Source organism: Centruroides vittatus, unplaced genomic scaffold (assembly GCF_030686945.1).
Source record: "Centruroides vittatus isolate TY-2023 unplaced genomic scaffold, ASM3068694v2 contig_2747, whole genome shotgun sequence".
In the NCBI taxonomy this organism is placed as follows: Eukaryota; Metazoa; Arthropoda; class Arachnida; order Scorpiones; family Buthidae; genus Centruroides; species Centruroides vittatus.
Window position 1 is genome coordinate 1,167,846 of NW_027121750.1, and position 18,247 is coordinate 1,186,092.

Here is an 18,247-nt window from a genome sequence, read left to right on the forward strand (position 1 = left end):
ATCTAATGCTCGGCTTTATTGATATAATAAAGTAGTGAACGGAGTAGTTGTAGAGACGATTGGTTTGCCTTTCATTCTCTAAAATTATATACAGACTAGAAGCTATCAATCATTGTCAGCGATAAAATCGCGATTACACTTTGAGTATCTCGACGGCTCCAGTTGTACTGATTATTCTTCCAATATAATAATTACAAATGCGAAGGAATCGCACGCGTAATTCGCCGCTCAAATGTTGGTTTAACCAGCACGGAGAAGAGGGGAGGAAAGTCAACTCTTAAGTCTGTACGTGCAATAATTCTGTACCGTTTCTCCGTCCTTATGCATTGTAATTTCGTATCAGAAAGAGAGAGGAACATCCTCTGACTACGCGCAGTGATTCTGCATAGGAAAAAGGGAAGGAAAAATCTCTCCTTCCATCTGTAGGCAAGTAATTCTGAACGGAAAAAAGAAGGAATGTTCCCCCTCCGAATGTACGCGTAATAATTCTGTATGGAAAAGGACCCTCGTTACGTAATCTCGCATCGGAAAATTCTTAAAAATTGAATCGGAGAAAGACGGATTATCCGAACATCATAACGCTTTTCTTTCTTTCTTTCTTACAGGAAATATAGAATATTATCAATATTATTATTTATAATACATAATTAGAATATTTCCATAATGGAAAGAAAATTTTCGAAGAAAATCCAATACCATTTTAACAAGAGTAGTTGCATTATCATGCTAATGTTTATGAATACATGAATATATATTTTATCAAATCTTAGTCCAAATAGTCATAAAGGGGGACATTCTTGGATGATTGGAAATCAAAAAAAGAGAGGATTTTTGGTAGTGAAAGATTCCGTCTTTGGTTGGAATTTTTGGAATACTTCCAAAAACATTTTAATACTTTGAATGCGCTTTAAAGTAAAGGAGACTAACTTAAGAGTTTTATTCGTGAGCTTCTCAATAAATTTTCAGTTATTGTATACTACTTTTACGTCTTTAAAAAGACGGTTAATTCCATTATAAACCTGTAAATCGTAATAATTTAATTTAAAAACTATATATATATATATATATATATATATATATTCTTCCTCGTTTCAATCCCCTCCCTCTCCATCCTCCTACCACTGGTCGAGTGGAGAAAAACAACTGAATTAATTAGTGTGGGTTCGTTCCTCATCACGTAGAGTTTGCCGGTTTTCTTTACGTGCTTAACAAAAAGATGCCACTCCTTTCGGTTTGGTATGTAATGCATTGCCTTTTTCAATCAATCCAATAGTATCCACCCCATTCTGCACCCCATTATTAGTGTCCGGGTGGTGCGGGACTGTATCCACACCCGACCGAACCCACGACATGAATAAAAGTGGCGGGAGATGTTTGATTAATCTTTTATTTCCATTTTAATCCCGCCCCTCACTAGCAGATAAAAATGGTGATGGGTTCGTACCTCGCTATCAACAGTAGAATTTTTCGGGTTAAGTCCTCCCTATACGTTACCACGTTGACTTTCCATCCGCATTATGTAGTAAGGAACCGAACTCTCACCCGTTCGAACCCGCGACACGACTTTAAAATGCCCATTTAGTGCCTACAAGAAGCGGGAAATCGTTTTAATTAAACAAAGCACTTGATTAATCTTCTAAAAATTCGCCATTTGTTTAAATTAAGAGGAAATAAATTTATTTTGATAAGAAGAAAAGATTAATTTAAACACGGGATGTCGAAAAAGAAGAGTTTCATCGTCATTACTTCCGTTCAAACTTTTTCAATCACTTCCAATTTGTTGATACTACAGTCAACAAGTTCTGTCAAACTCGTAATCCAGAAAAAAAGACTTCTCTACAATTTTTTATCTACATAAATCCAATATTTTAACCAATCAAATTTAACGAGACAAATTTATCACTTTATTAACATGATTTAATTTCCATTTGCATCGATATATATATATATATATATATATATTTTCAATAACTAAGGAAATTGGAGGTTGAAATAAGAGAAAACAAATGTAAAAGAATAAATTAGTAAACGGACAGAAAGTCACGAAACGGTAGCCGATCTCCCTCATTTTTTCCTCCAACTCTTCGTTCTGATACATTTTATAAAATATTTAATAAACTGAATATCTTATGGAACTCGAATCAATGCCATTTATTATTTAAAATAGAAGAAAGTTTCGAAGCCCCCCGCCCCCGGCATGCGATCAATACTAATAGGTCGAGTTTATTTATTGAAAAATCAAGTGTTAAACACGTATAGGGTCTTTGTATTTACGTTTGTACATGCGGCAGCTGTACGAATTTCTGTAAGTTTGGCATTTTTCTTTTCTTTCCTTTTTTTTACAAATTTCCGTTCAAAATGAACGTAATTTAGGCATTTGTTAACAAATTTATGTACAAAATGAACGTGATTTAGGCATTTGTTTACAAATTTCCGTTCAAAATGAACGTAATTTAGGCATTTGTTAACAAATTTATGTACAAAATGAACGTAATTTAGGCATTTGTTTACAAATTTATGTACAAAATGAACGTAATTTAGGCATTTGTTTACAAATTTATGTACAAAATGAACGTGATTTAGGCATTTGTTTACAAATTTCCGTTCAAAATGAACGTAATTTAGGCATTTGTTAACAAATTTATGTACAAAATGAACGTAATTTAGGCATTTGTTTACAAATTTATGTACAAAATGAACGTAATTTAGGCATTTGTTAACAAATTTATGTACAAAATGGACGTAAATTTAGGCATTATTTTACAAATTTATGTAAAGAAAATGCCTATTTTTTTTCCTATAAATTTCCGTACACAATAAATGTAAGATAAGCAATATTTTTTTACAAAATTAATATAGAAAACAACGTAAGATAGGCATTTTTAAACGAAATTCTACAGAAAATTAACGTAAATTATGAATTTTTTTTTTTAAACTTTCGAGCAATTTAATTTTTAACAAAAAATATTTAATGTTGGTTACCTTTATATATATAATATTTAACCTCCGGATTTATCTATAGTTTTGCTATTTACGGTATTTGACTCTCTTAGTGCTTTCCTTGTCTGTGTGTTTGTATGTGGAAATGATATATGACCCGAATTCCACTCTTGAAGGGTATCATTAGTTACTGTAGTATGACAGCTCCAACATGGAATTGCAACATTGTGGAAGAGAAAGTCATCACTGTAACGTCTTACGCATAAATAATTTATATTATCGAATTCATACAATTGTCAAATTATACTATTAAAGGTAATATTCCTCCCGGTGAGGATTACTGTGGAAAAAAAAAGTCGTAACAAACACAGACACAGGGGAAAATATATATATTAAAAAAATCAAAATAAAATAAGCGAGTAACCTTCAAACCCAAAATCGATTGACCTTATCTGTCTTGGAAACCATAAAGAAATAAGAGAAGGTCAGACGTTATCTGGTATATAATGCTCACCCCACTGTATTAATGCTTAAGTCTATTGTGGTGTGTCTAAGATACTCGGCATTATAAAATGGATACAATTAAATTTATGCCCGGTGACAAACGAGATCGTTAGCAATAAGCCAATGATTTTAAGTCTCCTGTGTTTCTCCAATGGTTTATCCCAAACGAGAATTTTATAAGAGGGGGGTGGAAGTGACGATTATTTACGAGGCAATTCTTATTAGCCGGGCATTTTCAGTCGTTTAACTCACCCTCTATCAAACTATTAGTTGACCAAACTACAGAAATGCCGTCTTTAAATGCCCCATAATCGTTTAAAGGTAATGATCACTTCATAAAATTGAAATATGGATAGCATTTTCGGTGGTAGTGCCATGTACGGTCCCTGCGGTCGTTGACAAAACTGTATATCTTACTTTTAATTTCTCCCCTATTGTGTACCTGTCCGTCTCCATGGTAACGCGTGTGTGACCTCGATTTGTTGCCAGGATAGCATCATTCCGACTCAGCCAATCAACTTTGGCTTTACTCGGGCTTATAATCATCATTTTTGCTATTCTCTCTCTCTCCGACTCTCTTCCCCCCTCCCCGTTATAACGTTTCGTCGTTCATTTTCGGGGTGATACGAAGATTAAATTGTCTATTACTCCATCGATTTTTCCACGTTTTAATATAATAACGAGGTTTAAATGTCGGATCTTTAAGCCAGATCTAGACTTTTGTATACGATAAGTGGTTCGTATCTCTTGATTTTTATCTGGTTTTTATTTAATAAAGATACGGGGTTGAGATATTTTACGTGTTTTTAAACACGAGGAGGGTTCGATTTTTGCCTAAAAATAAACACGGGATTCGGGGAGGGGGAGTAAATTATGAATATGTTATGTAATCCGAGGGGGGGTACCTCCTGATGACGCTTCAACGTTCCCATTCGGAAAAAGTTCACCGCAAAACTTTTGCAAACACATTATAGACAATTCATCATTGTCGAAATCCCCACCCCTCTAGTTTATATTCAACTGTAAGTAGCATTCAGCTATTGACTTATTCATGAAATGAAATAATTATAATGACTTTCTACTAACCATCCGACTGTCCAGTAATAAAAAGTATTAATTAGTTTTTAATTTTCTATTTTTCCATTAGTTTTTTTTCTTTCCTTCCTCCCGTTTTATTCCCCCTCTTTCCCCCTCCGGTGACCAACGTATCGATCTCGAAACCTTTGCGAAAGTTTCATTTACTCGGTAGGAAAAGGTAACACAAATCAAGGGAATCCGGCTGAAACATAAGATGTTTAAAACTTTCTCTAAAACTGCATCACCCCCTGTGGACGTCCCGAAATTTACGGCTCCCGTGTCGTGCCCAAAGTAACTAAATCGATCCCAGATGGTCGCAGAGAAGGATTAGATGTAGATAGATCCTTGGTGAATCACGCCCTGGGCCAGGTGCCCAAATAGCTTCGTTTACGACTTGGGGATGAAGGAAAGTGTAACCGGGAGATTCCCCACTTGAATTGCAAAACGAACTCGACATTTGAATGGGTGTTTACTGGCATTTACTATACAGTGCTCGACTCTCCGCATCTCCACTGTTGACAGAATAGGACTTTAACGTTATAGATTGAGATGGACTTTAGTCTGTAGAAGAAAATAGGAGATGGCACCCCTTCCTTATGTATACGGGAGAGTAAGTAAGGGTGCCATTCCTATTTACAGGAGGGAGTAAGGGAGTATGCTCTATGTTATAATCCTTCATTAATCTTGGTTATCCCGAATTATTTCTGATGTTTTAAGTGAAATAACTTAAGAATTAAAATCAAAAAGATCCATTAATCCAGAGTAATAATTCGGAGATTTCAGAAAAGTCAATAAATCTGGAAAGGGCGTCACGTGTAAAACTGTACTCTGTAAGCCATTTGCAGAAACAGGAAGCGGTCAGTCACCTGACAGGTAACGTAGTTCTGGAGTTGACACCTGCTACGATTAATGACGCGAGTGTCACAGACTGGACCTTGTAGTCCAGATGGCAAAAGTCAGGAAGAGTTTTAATGAAGGAAACATATACTTAAGCATTCTTAATACGGGAGAAAATACAGTTTTTATATATAATTTTTCCCCTTCTTCCCTCATTTTTATAGATCGAGGACGGGGTAGAGGTAACAATAACACGAGTAGCGGCCGCTCCTACAATCATAGCAGCATGGAACTACTGACGGCAAGAAACTATGGTGGATACAGTGGTTCGGAAGGGGAGGTGGACCCGTCTCTGGTCAGTGGCAAGAAGACCATGCAATATCCCGCATACGGCACGTTACCACGACCCCCTCACAGTGCCACGGGTTCCACGACTTGGGATGCCTCCCCCCTACCACGTGACAATCCTGGATCGGCGGGGAATGGCCCGAGAAATCGGATATCCTTATCCCTCCGTCGGGGGCCATCTTCCTCTTCTACGTCAGACAATAATTCCGATGGCACTTACACGGATTCGGAATTCGTATCTAGGAACAGAGGAGGAGGAAAATGCCAAAACGGTAAGACATTTTTTTTTTTTTTTTTGCCATGTTCTTAGATTAAACGGGTTTTTATTAAAATAAAAATTCGATTCTGAAGGGTCGAATTTAAAATTAAAAATATTGAATGTTTAGGCTTTAACTAGGAGCGACAAGGTATGGAAATAATTAGAAAAATTTCCACTTCAAATCAGTTCTTCACGCTCGGGAACACTTGGAGAAATGATAAAAATTGCGCATTTCCATTTATTTTGAAGGGGGGTTTCTCTCTCTCTGGTGCTGCGAAAAAATGCGATTTGTTTACAACAAGGAGAAGGTAGGGGATTGGGAAAATCATATGGAAGTCGTCGATATAATTGACTTTAGATCGTCACATCTGAAGTCGTAAACAATTTTCAAAGAATCACTGAAACGAGAATTCAATTTGTGAAATCGCATCTCTCTCTCTCTCTCGCTGCACTTTAATACTACTTTATACGAAAATGAAGAAAAAATAATGACTTTTTATTTCTGTAAAACGTGAGAATTTGTAAAGGAGTATCTTGAAAAAATATCTGCTCAAATCTCTTCGAAATACATCGCAAAAATCTTAGATAAAGTCGGAGTAAAGCCTTTAATGGCAGATAAATAAACCTGTCAACGACGGACACGGACGAGAGTCTTTAAAAAAAATGGGTGTTCTTTGTACGAGTTTCGAAACTGCTGCGTTGTTCCGGGGTGGTCGTTGTTTGGAGGTTATTTTGTGTGAAATGGCCGCCGTCAAACCTGAGTATGATGGCCACTGACGGGAACATAAAAAGTAGGTTTACTTTCGTATGAATTTTAAATCGAAACATTCCCGAAACTGCTGCGTTCGGAGGTGGTCGCTATTTAGAGGTTATTCGTCACACATTTAATAAAATAAACATTGCTACCATTCGATTGTAGACGTTGTTTACAGACTATTTCACATTTAAAGAAAGAAACGATCCGGAGAAAATGTCCGCCGTTTACAGGTGGCCAACCTGGAAGGTTCTAACTATAATATAGGAGATTTTAAAACTAGGAACACGGTATAAAAATTAATTTAATTGGAAAAATCTCAAGATTTCTGAATGGATCGTGGAAATGAGGAGCATTTCATTATCAGGATCCTTTCAAGAATCTAATAACTGGAATGATTTTAATACACGCAGATAGGTTCATTTAATGGTGGTTAAGTATTGTACAATGCTTATCATTATTTAAAATAACATATTTTATTATTTTACACAGGTTTTAAAAAACGGAGAATACTCTCTTTAACCACCCTCCGTTCTTCTTAGTATGTAGTCGTCGTTTCTTAAATGCCAAGCCTCTTAAAATATGGAAGTATCTCCGGATAGAGAATAATTACCGAATTAATATTCCCAGAAGCGTAATTTTGTAGTACATTCAATTAAACTGCTTCAATTATTCGTCGTAAGCCAACTACTGGTTCAATTACTGGCCCAACTAGTTCAATAGCAATCTGTGAAAATTAAATATATCTTGAGCCAGATAGAACAGATAAACGTTGTAGATAATATTCAATTATCATTTTGGGGCATCTTTAAGCGCGTGCCGCCATCTATTTGCAAAAGTAATCAAGTCCTCAGAAGATTTACAAAAGAATAAACTCATAAATATTCATTTTTTATCTCCCATCCCACTCATGGATGAAGAACATATATTTTCTCCCCCTCCTCCTCCTTCTCCTCCTCCTCTTCCTCTTCCTTGCTTATTTAATATAGAAAAAAAAATGTTTTCTAGAATTTTAAACTAGAATATATTCTTATTGAGTTAGTTGTGAGATTCAAATTTAATTATACTTTTGCGTAATTTATATAAATGTGGAAAATACACTTATATCTTCGGTGTATATTCAACATTTCTGCATCTAGGAATGATGCTGCTACCTCCCTTTGTAAATTTATTTACTTGATGTTTTAGTGTTTATTTTCAATTTAAGTGATGTTTACGGAGAATTTTCTAAGAAAATTTGAGTGAATTTATACCGTCGAACCTGTATACAACGGACACTATGGTGTATATAAAAAGTGGACTGTTGCTTGCACATTTTGCCTGCATTTATTAAAAGTTTCGATAAGTTTATACAGTCTAAACCTGTCACTGACGGAATAAAATAAATGGCTGTTATTTAGGAGCATTACTAAAAATAAATTTAAATAAGCTTATCCCGTTAACCTGTGAAGGACGACCACTGGCCTGGGAGCATTAAAAAGTCGATAGTTTGACGTCTCAACCGTCTAGGCCATTCTACGGTCAAGTGGCCGCCGTTTAGAGGTGGCCGTTGTTGGAGGTTCGGCCGCCTAGTGGAAATTCCTTCTGTGATGATCATTCCATCTTTCTTCGTTATTTCTATAAATTATTTAAATATATTTTGCTCTTTTCATAAAAAATTCATTTTAATTTCGATTGAATAAACAATCTTTAATTATTTAAAACCTTTAACCTACTGCTTAAAGGTTTTAAAATAATTAAAGATTTTTTTGTTTACACAGTCGAACCTCCCACAATGGCCACCTCAATACAGCGACCGTTTTTTATAAACATTCTATTTTGAACAAAAAATTCACCCGTAAACAACGTTTACCTCTAAACAGCGACCGGGAAATTTTTTAAATAAAAGGCGTACAAATTAACTTCCAATAGAGGCCACCTGTCAACAGAGGCCATATTTTTTTCGGGACTTCTTTCTATTTGTACACAATAACGTCAAAACAACGACCACACGTCAAACAGGGTCCGTTTTCCAGGGTATTTTTATTTTGAAGAAAAAATGCATACAAAATCATTTCCAAAGAACGGCCACCTCCCAACGGCGACCAATTCTTCTCGAACTTTCTTTCTATCGAACAAGAAAACGACCTTAAAACAACCCGATCGCTTACGGTCGTGGTTACAGGTTGTTTACCCTCCATACTTTACTCTCCAGTCAGCGGCCGTCGTTGAAAGGTTCGACCCGATTGGCATGAAAGAAAATCTTCAAGTTTCCATACAGAATTCAGTAGAAATTCTTGAATAAATCTAAAGAGAAATTGGTCGAGTGGTTAGAAGTTTAACTTTAACTTTGTTCTGAGAATAAGTTGAGTTTGTTAAAAGCAATAGGCAATAAGGATTCAAAAAATTCAAAGCGAGAGAGCCTTTGTGAAAGCGTAAGAGGAAATCGATAGGAGAATTTCCAAAAGATTCGGAATTATATAGAGTTCCATTTGAAACACATTTATAGAATTAGATAAAATGAACCAAGTCGAATGTTGGTGTGAGAAGGAATTTAACCGAGTTCAATAAAGACCCATAGTTAAGTCGAATTTCGAGAACTTCGACATAATCCTTTTAAAGAAAATGTGATTTGCAGTAAGAAACTCCCGGAAGCTAAAAAATAAAAAATAAAGTAAAGTTCAAGAATGATCAATAAGAGAATACATATTAAATTTTTGAAGTCGATACAGGTTTATAAGCTTATTTGTGTGTGTGTGTATATATATATATATACAGAGATGAAAGACTTACTATAAACATGCACGGGCTTCGATTACACCAGGATTTCACTAGAACAGGCTTCAACTAGAAGAGATTTCCATTAGAACAATTTTCAATTAAAGCAGGCTTTAACTAGGTGAAGTTTCAATAAAAGCAGGCTTCAACTAAGTGAGGTCCAATTAGAACAGGTTTCAATTAAATCAGGCTTTAACTAGGTGAGGTATTAATTAAATCAGGCTCTAACTAGGTGAGGTATCAATTAAATCAAACTCTAACTAGGTGAGGTATCAATTAAATCAGGCTCTAACTAGGTGAGGTATCAATTAAATCAAACTCTAACTAGGTGAGGTATCAATTAAATCAGGCTCTAACTAGGTGAGGTATCAATTAAATCAGGCTCTAACTAGGTGAGGTATCAATTAAATCAGGCTCTAACTAGGTGAGGTATCAATTAAATCAGGCTCTAACTAGGTGAGGCTTCAATTAGAATCAGGCTCTCAACTAGGTGAGACTTCAATTAGAACATGCTCTCAACTAGGTGAGGTTTCAATTAGAACAAGCTTCAACTAGAACAGGCTTAAACTAGGTGAGGTTTCAATTAGAACAGGTTTTCCAGGTGAGGCTTCAACTAGAACAGGCTTCAACTAGGTGAGGTTTTAATTAGAACAGGCTTGAACTAAGGGAGACTTCAATTACAACAAATTTCAAATATAAAAGGCATTTAATTACAACAGGCTTCAAATATAAGAGGCTTCAATTATATTAGTGTGAGGCTTATCATTTCCCCCTCAAAAACATTTGCTGTTATTGTATCTATATATATATATATTCTGGTTGGGTAAAAAACAACTGTTAGCTATCAGACAGGACGCCCTTTGGACCCACATCTGGAAGATGCGTATATAAACATGTTTATCTATTAACCAATGTTGTAAAGGAATTTCGCCTATTTTCCCCATTTTATGGACCTCCCCTTTCTAAATTTTCAGTAATATCGATGTAAAATAATTTAGAGAAACAAATTAGAATAAAAAATTTATCAATTAAATGTTATAAATCTCAGAATATGTAAATGAAAAGATGAAGGGGTGCCCGTCGTTTCCCCCTTTTCCGATGGTGTTATATGATCGATGGCGTGCTATCCATGTCACAAGGACGCACATCATTCTTCACTGACAAGAGCAGAAGAGGACCACTAGATGACCAATCAGGCATTTTACAAATTACCTCACCTTCCTCCGGAATTAAAGCATGATTGGTCAAAAACAAGGAATAAAATAGAAAGAAGTGACAAAATTAACAGAGAGTGAGAGACAATTAAGAGACTGACCGGCCGGACAGGGAATTGACCAGACAAGAGACAACCGACCTAGTGAAGGACCAAGTAAAGAAGAAAGAAGACGAAAAGGAAGAAGAGAACAGGGAGAGAAAGCGAAGAAGGAAGAGAAGGCAACTCTTTTCCTGGTATGTTGTATGGATACCCTTCGTTTTATAGATAGAAATAGGCCAATATCCTATTGGCAAAACACACCTGATGGCAGGACCCTACCCTGAACTTGTGTAATGTAATTTTTGATGGCCCACATTAGGCTTCAATTAGAAAGTTCAATGAACTTACCATATACGTCGCTACGAATTAATAAGATATCTTTATACGTTAAACAAAACTTTCTAAGCTAGGAAAAAAAACCTTTCTAAATATTTTATTTCGTTTCTAGACCATGTTTAATTGTTATTTTTTCTACTCACTTAATTTTTAATTAAATAAGAAAAGTAAAAATACTTCGGGGAGAAAAATAATTCGAAATGTCGATTGATTGAATTTCACTCGACATTATTTTTTTGATTTTTATCCTTTCCTGTCGGCCACTTCCGGGCAAAAATGTCTTCGTGGCTTTCATCACCCGCTGACGTCACAGCCTAACGAGATGACCACGTGATCTTGTAGCAGATCAATGGTTCCAACAAACACTAGATGAGGGAGAGCGGGGTAAAAAACGAAGGAAACTAAAAAAAAAAGGGAGGGAGAGCTAGTTTTGGAATGCTGCCAAAACGTGCGAGAGCGTAGCACCCACTGGCCAATGATTATGACAAAAACGTTAAATTATGCCAACATGGCCGAAAGTTCTACTCATTTACTTGTTCATATTCTTGGTGATGTGCACTCTTTCACGTTCTCTTTGATGCTCTCGATCTTCCCTTCCCTCCTCCTCCTCCTCCTTCATCTCGCTATTTTCTTTTTCCTTCTACTTGATTCCGTATATAACAGGTTGCTTATGCTTTTGTATTAACGAAGAGAATCGATTTAAGAAGAATTTATTATTAATATACTTTTGCCGAAAGATATTCTTAAATTCATCTCGACCCTCCATTTTTTTTCCTCTTATTAAAACATTGCTTTTAATTATTTAAGATGTAATTTTCGTTGAAAGTATTTTTCAAAAATTAAAAATTTAATAAGAGATTATTTAACTTTAAAGCTTATTCCATAAATAGACATATATATTTTTTTCTTTTTATTAGAGGGAATGATGGGATTTTTTCCTCACTTTTCTAAAGGAGCATCGAGAATTCTCCTGTTCGAGCGGAGAATTTAAACTCGGATCGCTTTGCATGATGCTGGAAATGAGAACTTCCGAACGATTCGATGCATGCTCCACCCCCCATCCGACCCTAACCTAAATAAAAATTTGCATAACCTGCAAGGAAAATATTTTGGAAACGAGATTTTCCACGCAGGAAAATATTTTCCCTTATCGAAATTACGTATAAATATATCAGTGGGGATGCATCGAGAGAATCTAAATTAACGTAAGAAGAGACTTGGAAAGTATGGCAAATTCTGTTAGAGGAGAACAATAGGTTTGAAATTCAAAGTCGCCAGCAGTTTTAATTATCGAAGTGCTGTCCGGAGGCACGTGACGTGACATTCTCCAATAAGGAACCGAGAAGAAACAACCAATAATATCATTACTCGCTGCTGTAATTGCTTTTGATTCTGTTTCCTGTTCTTTCTTTGCCGGTAGTTTCAGTTCTGAAGGAACCATTAAGGCACCAATAATTGACTTAAGGTTCATCTAGGATTCGACATTATCCAATACGAACGACGTCTGGCAAAGAGGGCACTTACCTCGACGGGGGACAACTTCTCCCTTCGTGTCACTTTGTCTTAAATGCATTGATTGGATTGGTACAAAGGAACAAACGAGGATAATTTCTATGGACAAAACTTCTGCAACGGGTTTTGTCCACAGAAACGGTTTCTGCAACGGGTTTTACACTTACAAAAGTGGATAAAAATAAATAATAAGAGCTAAACTTTAACGAACTTTCGGTGATTTATAAGCTTTCCTTTTGCTGTTTTACTTGATTTCAATAAATAATTTACGAAAATAAGTACGCCAGCTTTGTTATAAATCACCGGAAGTTTGGTAAAGTTAGCTCCTATTATTCATGTTTGTAAGTGGAAAACCCATTGCAGAACCCGTTTCAATGGACAAAACTTCCTTCAACGGGTTTTGTCCATAGAAACGGGTTCCGCAACGGGTTCTGCAACGGGTTTGTCAGTGTGAACGGGTTCCGCGACGGGTTCTGCAACGGGTTTGTCAGTGTGAACGGGTTCCGCGACGGGTTCTGCAACGGGTTTGTCAGTGTGAACGGGTTCCGCGACGGGTTCTGCAACGGGTTTGTCAGTGTGAACGGGTTCCGCGACGGGTTCTGCAACGGGTTTGTCAGTGTGAACGGGTTCCGCGACGGGTTCTGCAACGGGTTTGTCAGTGTGAACGGGTTCCGCGACGGGCTTTTCACTTACAAACCCGGATAAAAATAAATAATAAGAGCTAACTTTTGCAGACTTTCGATGATTTATAACCTTCCCCCCTTGCTGTTTTACTTGATTTCAATAAATAATTTACAAAAATAAGTACGCCAGCCGCTTCAAGTGATTTATAACATTCTTTTGTTCTAACGCTTTTTTCTCAGTAAACAATGTTAAATCATGCAAACTTTCCAACACTGTTTATCGCCGTATGTGTAATAAACTTTAAATATCGGATTTGCATGTTTTCTAATAATTAAATACAGCTCGTACCTTTATAGATTTATAATAAATATGCACATTACTTGTCAATGATTTACGATAAACTATACAGGTTATGAATTTTGTATGAACTAATTTTATATGCTACAATTTGCATGAGAACTACTACTCCTGAACTCATAAAAATGAATAGGAAGGTTCGATTCCCTCGTAAAATCTGAGCTATTTTTTTCTTCCCTCTACTCCCCCTCTATCAAATTTTCATCGTCACTCTTTGCATTAAGGTTATAATTCGGAATTACTGCACACTTTCTTCCTCTAAGTCTCCTGGAGTGTGACCAATGATGGGGAGACTTTTCTGAGAAACTGCATTCCGGGAATTTATTCCCCATTTCATGATTTATGAATTTTTTTCCCTTCCTCCTTCTTCTTCTTCCTCCTCCTATCGAGGAGTAATCTAATTTGAGATTTGCACAGGCACTTTGCATCGTACGGGGATCTTTTTCATCCTCTTTAACTCTGAACACCGTCGAAGACTAACCAAACTGTTTCGAGGGACTTTCATCCTTTCACTTGTTTATTTGTCACGTTTTAAGATTTATCAGCCTCTTCCAATGCGTAATTTTTCTTCTTTCGTGGCTTTACGCCTCTTAAGTCTTCGTAAAATGTCACCAATTTCTATCCTTCAAGCTCTATTTTCGCAATAAAAACCTATCAAATAATATTCTCGGCTTTGTGATCGAATTTTCTCTTTTCCAAATTTCGTTACGGCTTTAACCTAGAAATAAATGGTAACGTTACGATGAAAATCAAAAACCAAAATAAGTTTAGTGCGGGGTTTTCGCTTCTCCTTCGTCAAATTTGACTTCTAGAGTTTGCTAAATTTGACTGTAGTTGGCTAATTTTAACCAGGATTTGCTAAATTTGACTGTACAGCTGGCTAATTTTAACCGGAATTTGCTAAATTTGACTGTACAGCTGGCTAATTTTAACCAGGATTTGCTAAATTTGACTGTACAGCTGGCTAATTTTAACCAGGATTTGCTAAATTTGACTGTACAGCTGGCTAATTTTAACCAGGATTTGCTAAATTTGACTGTACAGCTGGCTAATTTTAACCAGGATTTGCTAAATTTGACTGTACAGCTGGCTAATTTTAACCAGGATTTGCTAAATTTGACTGTACAGCTGGCTAATTTTAACCAGGATTTGCTAAATTTGACTGTACAGATGGCTAATTTTAACCGGGATTTGCTAAATTTGACTGTACAGATGGCTAATTTTAACCAGGATTTGCTAAATTTGACTGTACAGATGGCTAATTTTAACCAGGATTTGCTAAATTTGACTGTACAGCTGGCTAATTTTAACCAGGATTTGCTAAATTTGACTGTACAGCTGGCTAATTTTAACCAGGATTTGCTAAATTTGACTGTACAGCTGGCTAATTTTAACCAGGATTTGCTAAATTTGACTGTACAGCTGGCTAATTTTAACCGGGATTTGCTAAATTTGATTGTACAGTTGGCTAATTTTAACCAAACTGTAAAGTTGGCTAATTTTAACCAAGATTTGCTAAATTTGACTGTACAGTTGGCTAATTTTAACCAAACTGTAAAGTTGGCTAATTTTAACCAAGATTTGCTAAATTTGACTGTATTTCTGGCTAATTTTGAGTAGGAACTGGCTAATTTTGACTCAGAGCTGGCTAAATTTCTGTAGAACTGGTAATTTTGACTGTAGAGCTTCTAATTTTGACCCAGTTATCTAAATCTGATTTGTAAATCTGGCTAATTTGACTCGGAATTTGACTAAATTTGATCGTAGAGCCAGCAAAATTTAAACCAGAGCTAGCTAAATTCGACTGGTAGAGTCGAAAGTAAACAATCGTAACTCCAACAAATTACTAATTTAAGAATTTATTCGGGTTCATTAACGAAACGAAGAATATTCTCCGATTACCAATTAAGTGTTCAAATTGTTAGAAGGGACATAATTAATTGTTATAACATGATTGACGACACGGATGCTGCCGAGCAATAAAAGAGTTTTGCAATGGGCCAAGTAATTTTAATCGAAAGCACTCTTAATACTCTGATTACAGTTTAACAGGACTTATCTTGTCACATAATATAATCCTAGTATCTACGATTAGTCATAATTAATACTTCTATGGTAACAAAAGTGGTATCAGTTGATGAAAACGAATTCCAATATCTCAGATGCAAATTAAATCACCGAAAAGAAATATTTGATCAAACAGAGAAGGGAATCCTTTTACTACTTTTAATTATATTCAAACTTGAAATTTTAGTGTCCTAATTAAACTTTAAATAGTCTTCATATCTTAATTTATTCACCAGCCAAGATTAAAAATTCTCTTAAGTAAACAGGGATGTACGAAGACACGTGATACGAAAGGCGTTACGTTCTGTTAGGAAAGTAATATACGGCAGCGTGTTTTACGGTTTTTTACGGCGTAAAACAGTACCGAAATATTGTAAATCGACTTTTTCTGCTGCGGAATTGATGGCAGATTGTACACAAAAGTCAATGAGGTAATTACGTTACACGGAGGTAATTTACAAATTCGTTTTCAAGTTTACCGAAATTTTACATTAATATATAGTTTTGGTGGCTGGTATACGGCCCAATTGTGTAAAATCATTTAATTTTCTCTCACAGTAAATTACTCGTCACCAGACCGGGTAGGCAGTTTAGAAACTCGTACCCAACAGGCACCCTGTTAGTTGTTAGTGATAATTTTATTTTCTAGTGTTAAATTACAGAATAAATTAAAATTTATAATAATATTCGGGTGCTTTTACGTGGCTATTAAATATTTATTTTTTTAAAAAAATAAGTGTTTAAACTCTAGTCGCGAGTGCGGTTAACAAGGGGTATAACAAATGGCACAAGTAACTTCATAAGTTTTAATTACAGGCAGCACCCAGTCGAAACTGCTTACTTACAATCGAGTAATTACTAATTTAATTTGATTATGAATCTATAGAGGGAAACTATAACCGAGTACTAAATGCGCACTATACATCGTTAAATATATCAATGAAGCGGCACAATGAGATGAGAAGAGACTTTAATGGAGCTGGTCCGTTTCCAATGAGTGGACAGAGGAAACTGATTGTGCTATTAATTGCTTACTTCCTGTCAACAGGGTTCCCGGACAGTCCGCCAGAGCCTGCACCCCCACCGGCTGTACCACCTCGTTCTGTGCATTCGGTGCATCACATCGACACCACTTTGGGAAGGAGGCCGAGATTGGGATATTTGGAGAGCGAATGCGAATCGGAACCACCCTACTTACCCACCATGCTTTCGGGAGCATTCACTAGTTACGCCTCTGAAGGTGAGTGAACACTTACAGTTTCAATATTGGGCGGAGTTCAACTAGAGAGTGGGTTTTAATAAAAATTACTATTGTTTCCAAGTGAAATTTACTTTTAATTGAAAATTAAGGTTGTTTAGTAGTGAAATTAATCACTTACTTAATAGGAATTTGTGAAATTTTAACGGTGGTTTTTATTATGGCGGCGTACACGAGCGATACACCGTGTGCGTGTTATATACGATAATATCATGGTAATTCATAAATAAGGTAGTAGTACACGAAAAACTAGTTACATTAAACGATTTTTACGGCGAATATATTTAAAAACTCGTATAAAATCGAGTTATATCGATCAAAAAATGCTTTTTTTTATATTTTTTTTAAGTTAAATTAACGAGTAAGCCATACTTTAATACGAAGTTCTATGGACATATTTACGCACAGAATAGATAAATATAGAGAGGAAGCGATATAAAATAAATAAAATTATGGAAAACGCGTGGTAATGTAAACAATAAACGTCATTTAAGAGACGTGGTATTTAGGAAACCACTTTAGTTGATGGTAAGTCATTGAAGAAGTTGATTACGATTTTGCATGTTGCTAGAAATATTTATGTTCTTCCGTGTTTAGAATGCAAATATAACTAGTAAATAGAGCAATTCAAATTTCAGAGAGCTTTATTTTTAGAAATATATCAAAAACACTAACATATTTTTTACATTTATGAACCAATTTGAAGGTATTTAAATGCTACTTTTTACCTTCCCGGCCGTAAAATAACAGAGAGAAAGTATGGACATCGGTCAGAAATGACCCCCCCCAATCCAAGATTTTTACATTTTTTGCTCTCGGAGGACCTTTAAACGTTGTAAAATGCCAAAAATTCGGGGATTTCCCCATATGTATGGATACTTGTATACGTTTTTTAGGGGGGAGGCACGATTTTGTTCCCCGAAATTTAAAGCTTAATAACTCCTGTGCCTTTTGCCGTAAATTTATGAAACTTTGCTGGGAGGTTTATGTATTAAGTGGAAATTTCTCTGGAGATTTTTATGAAAATCGGACCATTGGTTCTAGAGATACTCTTAATATATCCAATGTGAAGACTTGTAAACGTAGTGGTAGCAATTATTGGGGATGAAAACAAATAATAAATGCCAGGAAAGTCTAGCAGCAAAGTTTACAGCCTTTTTTATAAACGATTAAGAGGGGGAATTTCATGTTTAAATTGCCATTAATTTAGGTAAGAGAAAGATGCGGATGATAATGATTTTGGAAAGTGATAATGCAGATGGAAGCGGGATGTTAAATTATTAACGATAACAATACCTTGGTTAAGTATTGATGATTAATTGCCGTGACGATAGAAGGTTTAGCAGTTACAGTTATTATGAA

At 35.7% G+C, this 18,247-nt stretch overlaps 1 protein-coding gene across 3 annotated transcripts in view; it reads left to right on the top strand.

The window, feature by feature from the left end:
* The window catches only part of LOC136971982 (teneurin-m-like), a 121,428-nt gene that overhangs the window by 64,655 nt on the left and 38,526 nt on the right, over positions 1–18,247 (top strand). For 2 of the 3 annotated variants that reach the window (XM_067266507.1, XM_067266508.1), the window contains exons 3-4: positions 5,583–5,978; positions 16,676–16,867. In XM_067266507.1, the coding sequence (XP_067122608.1) occupies positions 5,583–5,978; positions 16,676–16,867 (588 nt within the window). Of the gene's footprint in view, positions 1–5,582; positions 5,979–10,842; positions 10,926–16,675; positions 16,868–18,247 lie in introns of those variants that run through there. The other variant, XM_067266509.1, reaches the window with a different exon arrangement.